This window comes from Stegodyphus dumicola, chromosome 4 (assembly GCF_044657685.1).
Source record: "Stegodyphus dumicola isolate Sdum_Otavi_A_Nest chromosome 4, ASM4465768v1".
Taxonomy (NCBI): domain Eukaryota; kingdom Metazoa; phylum Arthropoda; class Arachnida; order Araneae; family Eresidae; genus Stegodyphus; species Stegodyphus dumicola.
In genome coordinates this window covers 153,646,973-153,663,476 of record NC_140771.1, presented here as the reverse complement: position 1 = coordinate 153,663,476, position 16,504 = coordinate 153,646,973, and the positions used below count along the sequence as shown (strand labels likewise).

At 35.8% G+C, this 16,504-nt stretch overlaps 1 protein-coding gene across 6 annotated transcripts in view; it reads left to right on the top strand.

Moving 5' to 3' along the window:
• LOC118191120 (regulating synaptic membrane exocytosis protein 2-like) overlaps positions 1-16,504 on the top strand; it is a 231,493-nt gene that overhangs the window by 113,493 nt on the left and 101,496 nt on the right. For all 6 annotated transcript variants that reach the window (XM_035361922.2, XM_035361915.2, XM_035361928.2 and 3 more), the window contains exons 3-4: positions 5,604-5,854; positions 14,611-14,930. In XM_035361922.2, coding sequence (XP_035217813.1) covers positions 5,604-5,854; positions 14,611-14,930 — 571 coding nt within the window. The remainder of the gene's footprint in view (positions 1-5,603; positions 5,855-14,610; positions 14,931-16,504) is intronic.

Below are 16,504 nucleotides of genomic sequence, written 5' to 3'. Positions count from 1 at the left end.
AATCCAAGATGTCTACCGATTGCTTATGCAACAATTTTCGAAACTTCTGTAAGTCCTTGGCTTCTCCCATTGTCCTCATCAGGAAGAAAGAAAGTTCAACTAGATTTTGTGTTGGCTGTCGCCAATTGAACAAGAAGACGAGAAGAAAGACGGCTACTCTCTTCCTAACGCTGACGATATTGTGGACACGCTTTCTGGAAGGATGTGGTTTCTCGGCGCTTGATTTAATGAGAGGATACTGGCAGGTAGACATACATTCTTATTACCGAGAAAAGACGGCATTTACTACCGAACAAGGACTTTGGCAATTCAAAGTGAAGCCGTTTGGATTATGTAATACCCCGGCAACATTTGAAAGACTCACGGAGACCATGTTGAGAGGTCTTTCATACGCAGCCTGTCTGATATACGAGCTTGAATGGCATCATCATTGTCGGGAAATATTGAGGAGCGTTTAGGAAATATCAGGAAAGTGCTTCAGAAGTTGGAAAAAACCTATCTAAAATTAAGTCCTGCCAAATATAAATTGTTCAGACATGAAGTGACGTTCCTCGGAGATGTCATGTCTGTCGAAGGCGTGTGTTCGAATCCAGAAAATGTGTCAGCAGTTAAAGACTGGAGACGCTCCAAAAATTCCCATCAGTTGAGAAGTTTCCTAGTGCTTTGCACTAGATATTTGAAGGACGTTTCTTCCATTGTAAGATCTCTTCATAAGCTGACAGAGGTACTAATAAAGAATGTGAAGATGCATTTTGCAAATTGAAGAAGGCTTTCGTATCTACCACAATCCTGACATATCCTCAGCTCGGTAAACTATTTATTCTCGACACGGATGCGAGCAATGAAAGTGTCGATGCTGTTTTGTCCCGAGAGAAAAATGGTCAAGAACGTGTCATAGCAAACTGGAATAAGTAGCTATCGGAACTGGAGAGGAATTACTGTGTCACCAGAAAAGATTTCCTTGTCATAGTTAAACCGTAGAATCATAGTTAAACCGACTCTTATCATTATCTCCATGGCAGAAAATTTCTGCTGCGGACAGATCTTGCATCGCTGACCTGGCTTTTAAATTTCAAGAAATCCGAAGGCGAAATAGCCATATGGATACAGGCTCCAAGAACATGACATCACTATCCGTCATCGGAAGTGATGGAACACAAACCCCTTGTACACCACATGGAAACGCCGACGCCATATCTGGAAGGCCTTACCCTGGAAGCTGCTGATATTTTTCAAAGCCGAAACGAAATATGAGCTGGTTAATTCCGTCGTTTCGAATTCGGCCGTGAAGTGTGCACTCAGTCTATTATAAACCCCTACGCATACAATAATATTAATATTTCTACACAGTTTCAATTTTAAATCACTTCATCCTAGATTCACGTTGCCTTTGTTGCGTTTTTGCTGTCAATTCTTAGTAAAACTGTTAGATGACCTGGTGTTCGTTTGCTGTTTACAACAGTTTAAGACCTTTAAAGCAGAATTTAAGAATCTCTATCAGTTTTTCGCAAATATTTCGAAAAACCTGTCGAAAACGAAGAAATCGGCCAAACTCGATGGAGATTTTCTGAAAGACTGTTTCCAGATAAAAAAAAAAAAAGACATAACTGCTAACAAAACCATATTCAACTCTTCAAATAATTGATCGACGGATATTAATCCATAATTTACATAGATATCTTTACAGATGTGGTATAAGACCCTCTTGGTGACTTTTTATATTACGGACTACCTCGACACTCTAATAGTTCTCCTCGACTTCCTTACGCTAAAATGGATCTTTCACAAAGCCATCGATGCGAATTTATAATTCCCGTTTCAGAATTCCTATGGCAAATCTAATCATCTGAACGGAACATATATTCTTTCATTCTTTCTTTTGTTTGATCATCCGTTTCTAGTTTTCTTCTTGCTGTTTTTGTCTCTGTCATACTTTTTTGCTTCAGAATTTTCTACGAGTTTTCTCTGGGTTTTGGAATTTTCTCCGAAAACGGGTGCTTGAAAGCCATTTACATACGGCGCGGATTTTTAAATTGCCCTTTCTCATTTTACTGTTACTTAGCGTGGTCTTCAGCTTGGATTGCCATAAATCAGTTAAATCATATTGGCTTCATACGCTAATTTTTAATACATTTAAGTGATTGGTAATAATTTTCTCTCTCTTTTCTTTACTTACTTTTTTTGTCAAGTATGTCCGACGTTTCTGCAATTGTCAAAAGAGAGTTTTGGGAAGGGGCTAGTTAATGCATCATAGATTAGATTAGTTAAGCTAGGTATCATTTCATACCCATTGAGATGCTACTGAGGAAAAGAAATAGTTTCCTCAAATTTCAAATTTCTACAATAAGGTGAAGTCACTAGCCGACCTAATAGCTAACGTGATTCCGTTTAAACGGGAGAATTGCAATTAACATCGATGGTTGCGTTAAAAGGCCATTTTAGAGCCAAAACGCGAGAGCGCTACATGTGCACCTTTTCATCCATTGATTCAGTAATGGATGCAGAGCAAGCCGTGCATTATCCGACAGAATTTTGAAATGCTCTTGGGCCCTCAGATTCCACCACACAAGCTTACTTTTAAAACCAGAATCCGTATCACATATTTACACTGAAGTGACAAAAGTCATGGGATAGCAATATGCAAATGTACAGATGGCAGTAGTATCACTTAGAAAATGTATAAATGCGAAGTGCTTTGGCAGGACTTTCATTTGTGTTCAAGTTATTTATGTGAAGAGGCTTTGATGTGATTATGGCCGCACGACGAGAATTAACAGACTTTGAACGCGGAATGGTAGTTGGAGCTATACGCATGGATATCCATGCGTATATTATTCCATTTCGGTTATCGTTAGGGAATTCAACATTCTGAGATCCACAGTGTCAAGAGTGTGCCTAGAGTATCTAATTTCAGGCATAACATCCCACCATGGACAGCGCAGTGGCCGATCACCTGCACTTAACGACCGAGACCAGCGACGTCTGCGTAGAGTTGTCAATGTTCACAGACAAGCAACACTGCGTCAAATAACCGCAGAAATCAATGTGGGACGCACGAGTAACGTGTCCGACGATAGGACAGTGCGGCGAAAGTTGTCTTCCTTGGGCTATGCCAGCAGAAGACCGACGCGAGTGCCTTTACTGACAGCACGACATCGCCTGCAGCGACTCTCGTGGGCTCGTGAGCATATCGGTTGGTCCCTAAACGAATGGACGAATGGCTTGTTCAGATGAGTCACGATTTCAGTTGGTAAGAGCTGATGGTAGTGTTCGAGTGTGGCGCAGACCCCACGAAGCCATGGACCCAAGTTGTCAACAAGGCACTGTTCAAGCTGGTGGTGATTCCATAATGATCTGGGCTGTTTTTACATGGCATGGACTCGGTCCTCTGGTGCAACTGAACCGATCATTGACTGGAAATGGATACCTTCAGCTACTTGGAGATAACTTACAGCCATTCATGGACTTCACGTACTCAAACAACGATGGGATTTTTATGGATGACAATGCACCATGTCATCGGGCCACAATTGTTCGCGATTGGTTAGAAGAACATTCTGGACAATTCCAGCGAATGATCTGGCCACCTAGATCGCCTGACATGAATCCCATCGAACATTTATGGGACATCATCGAGAGGTCAGTTCGTGCCCAAAACCCTGCACCGTCAACACTTTCACAATTATGGACGTCTATAGAGGCAGCATGGCTCAATATTCCTGCAGAGGACTTCCAACGACTTGTTGAGTCCATGCCACGTCGAGTTTCTGCACTTCGCCGGGCAAAAGGAGGACCGACAAAATATTAGGAGGTATCCCATGACTTTTGTCACTTCAGTGTATGTAATATCCACCCACGAAAACTGTTCAACGGAACAAAACTGAAAGTAGAATATCTTGCAGAACGTAATCGAGGCTACCACCATCATAGGAACTACCGTAGGTGAAGATGTATTCATTCTTCGCATTTCACTGATACCCAACAATTCAAATATGCCCTTCAATTTCAAACTATTGCATTTTCCCATGGGCTTGATTTCGCTGTGTGTGTCAAAAAGGCACTAGTTTAATCATTTTGTGTGGCAGATAAGAATAATAATAAGGAAGTACCGAAAGTTCTAGCAAAGCTGAGGTATGCAACTTCGCGGATAGGTCTGAATCTGATTCAGTTTTGCAAGATTCTGAACGTGATAACATCTTTGAATCTAGGATGTTGGGTAGGAATAGGAACGACGTCATAGCCAGCGCAACAAGTGCAGTGGTAATTAGAAGGAGAATTTTTTTTTTATAATTTAAGGAGTCATTTGGCAGCAGAACTTAAGAACTGCATTGGACGGCAAAAAATCTGGTGCTGACCTTGAGTAGGAAAAATTATGTATGAGATGAGAAATTAAGAAATCATTAATATTTCGATTTAATACAAAGAGTGGCTAAAATTTATTTAAAAATTCATATAACTTGACACTTTAAAACGACATATTTTTCACATGGCCTGTTATATGTAGTGTAACGTTCCCCTTCTCTGAAGAACACTTGGTCATCCACCCTAAAAGAAGGGACAAAGGACCCTCTTCTCGTCTTCTCGAAGAGGGGCGTGGACTTTCCCCCCTGGTTGCAGGTGTGAGAAAAAAAGAGATTGAGATGTGAAAGAGAAAAGAGCGGACGCTGGTTTGCGCGCTCTACTGTAGTGAAAATGTATTTTAAAGTTTTCTAAATTGTAATCTGTACATAGTTGTATATAAAGATAAATATTTAGTCTAGAACAGGTCTTGTTTCTTTGACGGAGATACGACTATGGTACAGTAGTTTGCTTAGAAGTCAGCACGCCGCATAGTTTGTTCATTTAAGCTTAGGAGGGGAAAAAAACAAAAAACATCTTGCACCCTCAAGAATTGTGATAAAAAGTTCGATAAAAGTAATATTTGTTTTCTATCTAAATAAAATCTAGATTTATTCAAGCTTGTTAAAATTTTGCATAATTCGCCTTGAACCAAAATAAAAGGAAAATTGTTATTTACCTGAGATTTCGGAAAAAATACTATCATCTCCATAAGTGAAGTCTGTTCACTCTGCTTAAATTTTGTGCAGCACCGAGTACTTCAGCTAGTTTTATATAAATGCGAAATAGAAAAATTACCATTTTACTTATTTAAGACAATCAAACTTTAACAAGAGAGTTAACTTGCTATGCATATAATCTCTCCAATTAAACCTAGTTCACAACAATGATTCAGAATTACTTAAATAATACTTTCTATCAAATTCATAGCATGATCAGATTCGAGTAAATTTTCCCTAATTAACTCAAAATGCAAATTTTTTAAGAAATTCTTCAATAACAAATTGAATCTCTGAATAACTCCTAAATTTTCCAATTTGTGTAAATTATCCAAGGCTCTGATTCTAACAATTGCTTATTAAAAGAGTCTCCGGCTTTGAGGTGGTGTTGAAGACTTCATTTTCTTATACAGCTTCTGAAAATCCTGAAACTCTACATGCCGTGTCTGTTTCACGTTCCTGCTCACAATATCCCTCACACATTCATTTACAGTATATATATATCTCATGAATTTTAGCACTTTAATTTCTTTTTCATCTTTCCAGATATTCTGGTTATGCATCTTATGCAGGAAAAAAAAAGAGATCAAATTCAGATTCGGTCAGTGGGTTCAGAACGAGCAGCACAAATGGGGACGAGCTCGAAGTCTTGAAGAAGAATCGGAAATGCGAGGTGGAAACGACTTCCCCGATCCTGGTATGGGCAGGAAGTTCCTTTCCCAGGTCAATATCACAGCGCCATCCCCCTCTTCCTCGATTTGGCAAGAAGACAGAATGCTCCACACAGACTCGCCCAGGTAAGTTGCGCTATCATCAGTAACATGTCGATCAAAATTCAAAATAAAAAGAGTTTCAGTATGATTTAATTCAGATCATATATTAACTTTAAAAACATGTAACAAACTGCTGTTCCAGGAATACGAAACCCTAAAATCCACAAAAAAATTTAAATAGAATAATTTTATAAGAAGAAAGAAAAAAAGAAATCGAATTCTTTTGTGACGAGAAATATACTTACTCTTATATACGTTTTACGATATTATATTTACGCAGAGTGGTTCAAGAATACTTGGAAAAATTGTAAAGGCAGGTAGAAGGGACAAGAATAAGCAGATTTCATAATGGTAATGCGTAGGTGTCATATGGTGCTGTTGAGTGGTAAATAAGAGTGATGTTCTGGACTAAAAATCCTTACTTCCTGTGCGTAGGGGCGTAGCGATAGGGGACATAAGTTGTAACCTCCCATAAGGACTGCTGTATACCGAAATTTTAAACAAATTACGTTTAATAAAGTAAAATTTAAACTTTCATTTAAATGAAGTACATTTTCACTTTTGAATTGCGCGGATTTGTTTACATAAAAATATCTAGGTTTTAATACAATGCGGAATTGAAAAAAATAAGCACAAAAATATTTGAATATCGCCAAAACATAATGAACGTATACTAAAATTCCCCTCTTTAAAACTACGTTTTGTTCCCTGTGTTGTCAAGAACAGTTTGATATATTTGTGTCAAACTAATATAGCACACTGCTTTCAAGCCGAGCAACTGTTTACTTATTTGTTATGTACGCAGTATATATCCTGCGATCTGCTCATTCATTTCAATTCATTAATTACTCTGAATTAATTTGAGACAAATTAGTACGTATTATGAGCGATAAAAAAGGACAAAATAAGCTAACGACTTCTTTTTTAAAAAATTCCAAGAGAAGAAGAATTCAAAAATGAAGTTTCAAGGAAGCATACCGAAAGAAATAAAGAGAATCAGATATTTTCCTCTTCCAAAAATCAGCTTGTCATTTCAACATTCAAGTTCTTTGAGAATGGAATATTTAGAGAAAACCACAATTTCTTTTGCAGAGCCTAACGACTTTGCTTTATATGTTACTGATAATGAAATACAGAAAAAAGAACTGAATCTTTACAAAACGTGTGGGTGCCAGATACAGATAAATTACTTCAAGGAAGACGTAGTTTAATATTTCAGCACAAATGTTTGCCACGCTGGAAGTAGCTAGATTACAGCCGCTCACAAAATGGAGCAAGTTTGCATATATTTTCAGCTGTGATGGAGCTGATACCGGGAGTCAGAAATTGATAAAAACTTGCGAAACACTTTTTTAATAATTATAAAAATACTATTGAAACATTCAGCGTACATGAGGCTACATTGTATCACAAAACTTCTGTGCTACAGACTGATTATTTATTGCCAAGGCTCTACAGGTTGTACGTATTTTGAGATGTATGCATCGTTTGAGGAACGCAGTGCTCATTGAGATTTACTTGTATCTTGGATATTGTGAAGGAAAACGGAGTAGTCGCTCAAATATGTACTCTTCTTTTTCAGTATATTTAATTCCATAGAATGATAATACAGACGAAATCGTCTGAAACGAACTTCAACGGATATTCAGTTTGGTTCGCTAAATTAGATTGGTTTGCTGTATACGATTTGATAAGAAAAATATCTGATGCGGACACCTCAAGTTCTCCTTGTACGGAATATTAAATTATAAGCATTTTTGCTGCATTTAATTTAAACCTATTTCCTCGAATTTCATTAGAGATACATTTCTCATTCAATTAATTCAGTTCTCAGTTCGCGGCAAGTCAAAAATACATAAAAACTCAAAATATCTTCATTAAAAATTTTAAAATACAGAAAAACATAAAACACCAAATACAGTTAAAACAATTTTCACAATTAAATTTAGAGTTTCTACGCAAAACAAGCAATTCGGCCAGCAGCCAAGAAGGCAGATTTTTAGATGCACAAAACTAAAAGTTTCATTTTGGTCCTACTCGGTGAAGACACTAAACGTGCAGAAACTGACTTAATTCACTCTTCTGCTAAGTTTCAAATGTAAACAAATATGGCTATAAGCTAGGTTTTGCCGCACTTGAACAACTTTTAAATTATTGATAATTCTCATTGCATGCAGATTAATCAAAGGCATACGAACCGTTACCGGAACATGAGAACAACATATTTCAATCATTTTTAAAGCAAAAAATGCACGATTTATCGCCATATGAGAATAAAAAATCGAGCTCACCGAGCCGAGTAACACATATCAAAGATTGAATGAATTAATTGAAATTCATTGAAGTCGAAATAAATTTCCTAATACTTGCGCTATAGCTGCAAAGTAAGATAATAATAATTTATTTACTAAAATATATATATATATATATGCTTATATACTTTTGGTGCGGCCGATTGCGACCAGAAATGGAGGTACACATCTACACTTTATAGCAGTAATATATATAAAAATTGCAACTTTCTGAAGCTACTCGTTTTTGAGTTATGTGAGATATATACGTACATACAGACGTCACGAAAAAATCTCTTCTGAATTTATTTTAAATCCATTTTGAAATCCATTTTGGAAAAAAGAGTCCTTTATTCTATCCTTACGTATAGATGGGACGCAAAAGCATCATTAAACTGCATTTGAAAGTGGTCAAAATGGATATTTTCTTTGAAATATGATAACCAAAATCTTTCGCGATTACATTACTTCCTTTACTTCGTACAAGGCAGTAAAATGGATCGTCTGAGAAAACAGTGTACATATTGACATATAAATAACATAAAATGAAACATCTAAAAACTTAATAATAACTGTAATTTAAAAAAGTCATATTAAGCGTTAGTTGCACTCCTAGACAAGAAAAACGACGCACCAAGAAGGAGTTATCCGAATGGGACGAAAATCGGTAGAAGTGATGTACATGTACAGAAAAACAAATGATTACAGTTTGAGAAAAATTGCATGATTTATTGAAGTGATAGAGCTTCACAAAGTGTAAACGTCAGTAACGCGTTTGTCCACCTCTGGCCCTTATGCAAGCAGTTATTCGGCTTGGCATCGACTGATAGAGGTTACGGATGTCCTCCTGAGGAATATCGGGCCAAATTCTGTCCAACTGGCGCGTTAGATCGTCAACATCCCGAGCTGGTTGGAGGGCCCTGCCCATAATGCTCCAAACGTGCTCAACAGGAGAGAGATCCGGCGACCTTTCTGGCCAAGGTAATGTTCGGAAAGCACTAACGCAAGCAGTAAAAACATGTGCAATGTGGGGGCGGGCATTATCTTTCTGAAATGTAAGCCCAGGGTGGCGTGACATGAAGGGCAACACAACGGGCTTCAGAACTTCGACGTACCGCAGTGCTGTAAGGTTGCGACGGATGACAACCAAAGGGGTCTTACTATGAAATGAAATGGCACCCCAGACCATCAATCCTGGTTGTCGGCCTGTCTGCCGAAAGCCAGTCAGGTTGGTATCACACCGCTGTCCGGGGCATCTCCAGACTCGCCTTCGCTGGTCATCGGGGCTCAGTTCAAAGCGGGACTCATCACTGAAGATTATTCTACTCCAGTGAGTGACATTCCAGTGCGAATGAGCCCGACACCACTGCAAACGGGCTTGACGTTTTACAGAGATCAATGGTAGTCGGCGCAAGACTCGCCCTGACCTCAGCCTCTTTTTTTGTGAGCCGTAAATGAATGATCCTTGCGGTCACTGAGACACTAGTTGCACGTACAATCGATGATAACGATGCATGTGAGGCTGTGAGTGCCGCTCTGACAATTGCTCGGTCTGTCGTTTCTCTAGGCCTACCGCTTCCTTCTTGACGCTGTGTGCGGCTATGGTTCACCCATTCCTGCCAACATCGTCTAATAGTGGCATCGCTGCTGCTCAATTGTCGAGCTATTCGCCGATAAGACCAACCGGCTTCTTTGAGCCCAACTACAGGACCTCTCTCAAATTCTGACATCTGAGCATATCGTTCGCGCACCTGTATTTGAGGCATAGTTACTGTCTATTAGAGTACACGGAATGAAATTCGTGAAGAATTTATGACCTGGAATCGTAATTTCTCCTCTTAAATATCCTGCCAGTTGCGCAGATCAGATGCGCTGTAGCGACAACCGTTCATTCATTGGCAGCCAAAATGTAAAATTTTGCATTTCCCGTCGAAACCTGTATGCATATCAATTTGTGTCGAATTTGCTTTATATCTTCTCGGTGCGTCGTGGTGCGGTTTTTTTTTTTTTTTTTTTGTTGTTGTTGTTGTTTAAGAGTGTACTTTAGTATTACGGGCATTTATTACATTTGTTTTTATTTATATACTGTTTAATCACAAGTTAATGATTTTACACGATGCAAACAAGCCGATAAATATACAAAATTTCTATTTCCTAAAAGGTCAATGTATTGCGTAGCCTCAAGCTCATAAGAATCTGTTTAGTACTTCCGCTTTCCTTGAATAACAAAAATTTCAAAATTTCCATCATAGCATCAACCTTAAACAGAGTATCAATAAAAGAACTTGATATGGAACCAAAGAATCGATCAAAATTCCTTGGCTCAGTTGGTCAATGGTCCTTTGGCTTAGTGGCTGATACATCATAAGATGTGTTTATTGTCTGTTTTGGTTTTCCAAGAACTGAGTGATACACCTGCCTCGTATAGACTTTGTTTAGATTAGAAGGTGGGAGTGAAGAATCGCAACGTAAAAGTGATTTTCGTTATCCTAATTGTTTAAACATGAATACATGTTAGAGGCAGTTATTTTTCAGTTGAAAACTGCAAACATTTTAGATAATGTAATAAATCTCTTAATTAATATAATAATATTTATAATATTCCATTATTCAGATTATTTTCTCAGAATTTGTTGACATAAAATATTGAAACCGCATTTTAAAATATTAATTTATTTATTACACGATCAATAATTATTGTAATAATATTTCTTCCTTATTAAGCCTTTTCTTATCTTCGTATCGCAGTATGTTATGATAGTTATTATTACTTATTAATTACATTTTGAACATTTCAATTGAGAAAAGCAATTTCTTGTTCTGCAGTAACTTTCGAAACCAAGAAAGCACTGATTAGAACTTTCAAACTCTTTTTCCTTTCTTCCGGTGACATAACACATTTTTTCCGAAACGTGAACTTCGCTTCCACAAAATAAACAAGAAAAACCTCAAGCAGCTGTAATTTTGTTTACGTTATTGGAATGAGTGGCGCCGATAATCGAGTTAGCCTTGAAAAAATTTTAAATATGGAAATTCCTTCATTTTTCATTAGAAGACATAAAGTGCTTTTCAGGCAAATTCGCATAACTCTTGGAGGAAAAGAAATTTAACGATGTTTTTTCGCGACTTTCGATTTCCAACTTTACAAAATTCATAAGATCATCGACATTAAAATTTTCACTGCTCGCTCTCTGACGAGCAAAATCAAGCGCTACGTTCCTAGCAATATATTTCATTAACAAAAGATAAAATAAATTTTCATGTGATTTAGTTTTGATTCGTAATGAATACAGTTATCGCCTAATTCTTTCAAAGCATGAATATCATTCAAACTTCAGGTCGTAAATTTAACAGTATATGCATGTATGAATTAATAAGAATATCTTTCGGACCAAATTTCTTAAAAATTTTAAGTGCTTCGTCATAATTCTCGGGATAATAATGAAAATCCTTCAACAGTTTCTGAAAGTGCACCACCTAATAAACTAAGCAAATAACTGATCAACTTTAGATAACTTTTCATTTTTATTTATTGTCGTATTAAAAGTACTACGTATTATAAAATGTTTGCCCCACCCCAGCGTTTCCATAAAATTTATCAATCGTAATTTATGGCAATTTAACATTATAATTAGAGCTTCTCTTAATAACACAAAAACAATGGACAGATACATTACTATTATCATGAGAGGAACCATTAAAAACTAGTGAATTGTTAACATTTTGTTTTTCTTTTAATAATTTTGTGCGCCTCAAACTGTCTACAATCTTTTCTCGCATTCCAAGGCACTTTCGATTTTAGATTCAGTGGCGCTTACGTCACTTAATTCTGTAATTTGTTTTTTTATTTAACCATTTAAAGGAAACAACTTTTGCTTTCAAAATGTCTAATTATTCTTCTGTGTTTCCAATATTACTAGAAGTATTTAAAGATTCAGTAGATATGTTACTTAAGTTATGGCTGAATGAATAACTTTCAGTTCTGTCTTAAGTTTCGCAATTTCTGCTTCAACCATTTCTGTATGAATAAACTTCAGTTTATAACGAAATAACTTGAACAGAATACTTTTTATCTTTCTAATGAATCACTTACGATTTAGTGGAACATTCGTAATCCATTATAAATATGCCACTTCTTTTCACCGCTGTAGGGTTTCATCAAAATTGGGTTCTTTGCGTATTAACATCGACGCGATGTGGGCATCAATCCTAGATACGTTTTATAGTACATTATTTTATTTAAAATATACAGTACTAACAAATAAAGATAGCTATATATGTATAAGATAAAAATACATAACCCAGCATTATAATTTAATTTAGTAATAGCCTCTTAATTCCTGATTTATAATTTGGGTATTTCCTTTTCGTATTCTAAAAGTAGTAATAACTGTTCTGGACTGCGCCATTTCTAGACTAATCTCTGTCACATGCAGCTATTTCGCTGTGCTCTCTTCCTATCGCAACAGTACGAAAAATATAAATGTCCTTGAATAGGCACGATTAGAGTGTCAAGTATGTTGTGGCTACAAATGTCAATTGAAATAGAAATGAATATTTAATCTTACTAGGTTGCCAAGCTAGCCAATCTTACTAGGTTGCTAAGCTTACTAGGTTGCCAATATTTAATCTTACTAGGTTACTAAATTACTAGGTTGCCAAGTTTCTTATTCATTAGGGATTCAACAGTTTAGCCTTCTACGCAATCAGAATTCTTCCTCTTCAGTATGGATCAAGGTTCTATGCTATCTACGCGCTACGCCATTAGTATTTCTGCGTTTCTACTTCTCAGCGTTCCCACATCGGTGCATCTAAAATTGTTTATACACACACACATATATATATGTATGTATGTATATATAACATAAAATTAATAATATAATATCCTTTTGGCTTACCGGCTAGCATACATAAGCCGTTATCTTGACTTCTGTTTCTCGTGATGTCTCTCGGTGTATCGTAAAACAAGTTGACAGCACGCTAGGTAGGCTAAAGTGAGCATGCGTGGCGTTCTCCGAATCTTGACGACGACATTAGTACGAAATGTTTTAAAAACGCAACAAAATTGTAAATTGAGAAAGCAGAAGAAATATGGTCTGGTTGGTTTATTTGATTATGGTAAAGTACGTGAGAGCTATCTTTCTAATGGAAGGGATGCCTTCGTAGAGACTTTCTAAAGAAACCTAACTCATATCCACGTTACACATAAGAACCCCCATGCAGCTATCCTGTTATAATTGAATTATCACTGTTCAGCGACTTAACCGCTCAGCAGCTGGTGAGCAAAGAAGAAAAATTAAACAGAGTGCTTCATAAACGAAAATTAAAGAAATAAATAAGAATGCCAGAGAAATTAAAAATTATAGCTATATAAAAAATTGTAATTAAGTTAAAATTTTAAAAGAAAATTAAATATAAGAAAATGTGTAAATAAATTTGACTGAACTTAAAGATATGGGCAAGAAAATGTTAAAAAATGCTCTTGAAATTAGGTGCGAAAAAAATAGGAAAAAACTTAGTAGTTAAAGGTAAATTATATAAATTTATAAATTACAAATTAACCCGAGAGAGTAAATGTATAAAACAAGCCAATAATTTCAGAAATGTTAATATTCTAAGTAAGATAGCAAGAATAAAAGAAACTCTCAAGTTGCAAGAAACACAATGTATTAAGAAAGCACCATTTAAATTAAGAATTCTAATCTAATGATACAGGATGGCTCAAATAAAAATAAGCTGCAACAGAAAGCAAAGAAACTGTTCAAGAATGGAACTCATTTATGAATCCGTTAAACAATGAAGAACTTTCTAAGTTATTTCCAACAGGAAGAAGTGACAACTCATCAGCCCATACGTACTACATTTCAGTATATCATATTCCCGGCATGTTTAGTTCTGATAAAAGTTGCTTGCGAAAGTCAAGATACACGTGATTCAAGCTAGTTTACTCAGATCACTGGATTCTTTGTGATCGGGAAAATTAGTGTCAAACGTTTATTGATATTTATGAGAGAAACTGCAGTTAAACGTTTATTGCAAAAATCCTGGCATTAAACTGCACTGGAGCATTCAGTTCGTGATTGAAGCCATTTCACTGAACAGCGATTGATCTTTAACAGTCTGTTGACCAGAGCGCAAAAGTACCAAGATGAAAGGCGGCCACTTGCAATCACTTCTATAAGTCACAGAATTAGTCTTTTAATTTTATTTTATCCTATTTTATCCTATCAACATGCTATAAAGACTACTTTTATAAATACCACATCGCATAAAGAAATATAAATAATTACTGAAAATGTTTTTAAAAATAAAAACTTTAATTTTTTTAATTCGTTGAATTGTGACAGCGGTGACTTTTCTAGTTCTGTTTTCTGTCCTTAGTAAGCGAATTCGCTGGGCGACTGCTTGCTCTCAATATAATGCAAAATTTAAACTTTTTTTAAGTCCTAATTTCTGATGAAATCATTCTTAATATATTTATTCTTACAGACAAGAAGGTCGTTCTTCCATAAGTCGCAGAGAAGAATTCAGGCCGGCCCCTTCAGAACAACAGCTCAGATCTGCGGTCCGAAGTGGAGACGAGTGGAGTTGGTCTCCTAGCAACCACCGACGCCGCTCTTTAGTTGAAACAGTCATCAGGAACGACTCTTTGAGTTCAGAGCAATCGGAAAATCCTCCGTCTGTCCCAGGACCGCTTCCAAGAAGACGCAACGGAGGATCAAGTTACCACAGGCGGTCGGGAAGTAGCGAGTCTGAAGACGAGGCGAGATCCACACCTTCTTCCTGCGCGGATTCGGAGAGTGATAGAGGTCAGTGGCACCCATGCTTTTGTTACGCTTTACTTCCTCATAATAATGCTGCTCTACTTTAAATATCTTATTCCTTACCTGAAAAGAGATAATGTTGTCAACTACGATACCTATATTAATTTGTCTTAACATCATGCGCAAATTATCAGTAAGTTTAAATAAAAAATGCTCATAAAGTGTCATTTGTGTTTATTACTTTATATTTCAGTGATAAAACTAGTAAGCTATAATTTGAAGTCACAAAATATTTCACTTTTCTCGTAGTCAAATTATGTAGGGATAATTTTAGACTGTAATCGTTTGACAAACTTTTAAGGAAATGAAATGCATTTCAGTTGATTTATGGTTACTTAATAGCAGCCTTTTTATTTTATTTTAAGATTTAAAGATCGCCTGTTTGAATTTATTTGTAGATATAATTAAAAATTATCTAGCAGTAAAATTATTATAAATAAATTTATATTAAAAATTCGTGAGAATTTGAATATTCTCTGGAATTATATCATATTCAAATTTATAACTGAAATAAAAGTTATTTTTATGAAACCACTCAACGATTCGTGATATCCTCGCTGCTTTATATCTCTAACACTTAGGGAAAATCTTTTAATGGATTACTACCACAAATATCTCAGTAATTCAATTAGACTAATCTAAATGACCATGCGTATCTGTAAATTTATTTTAACCTTTTCCTGAGTTTAAAAATATAAATTTATTTTAACCTGATTTTGATTTTGAAAATAAATCTAATGTTACATCATTCCACAGTTTGATAATATCACAGATAAATTCATTTATTTTCGGTTATGTAAAAAGCGAACTCAAGCTTCCACGACTGTTTCCTTTTTCACTATTATCTAACCTCTGTTAACTCAGTTTGATTTTAAAGGAGATTTGAATACAGGTAAATAAACCTGTGGCTGACATTTCTTCTTAGGCGTTAAAAATTAAAATTCTTACAGTTCGCTAGGATCTGCAGTAGTGTTCTCAAAAAATTTCCATTTCTTGCTTGAAATATGAGTTTCAGTTTTCAAATGTTTAACTAGTGTTGCTCTTATATTGTTTTAATCGTTCTCCTCATATCCCTTTTCCATTTCAATCATGTTTTCTAATTTACACGCATTACTGTAAAGTGTCAACTGGAAATTCTGCACGGAGTAATTATTTATTAATTTATTCCCTTCCTGCTGTAAAGCAGGAAGCTTAGCTTTGATATTGTCTTATAGCTCAAATTTTAGCGAAGTAAGGTATAAAGTGGGAAGTTTGATTTTGAATAAGATACCGTAAATGCTGAAGGCAGGATTTAACTTTTCTGTTTTCTACTTTCCATTCGCATAGAGTTATAGGATTCCGCTATGAATTATTTGCTAATGAGCTCATGTTCTTATGGTTTGTGTGAATGAGAATCTATGTTAAGTTTAACTTATCAGTAATATATTTTATAATATATAAGATAAATTAATACCAAGTTTTAGATAAATTCAAGCTTTTAGATGATGCTTCCTATATACGAAAAATAAATCAAACTAAATTTTAAAATTTATTTTCACATAAATATTGGCAAATATTTT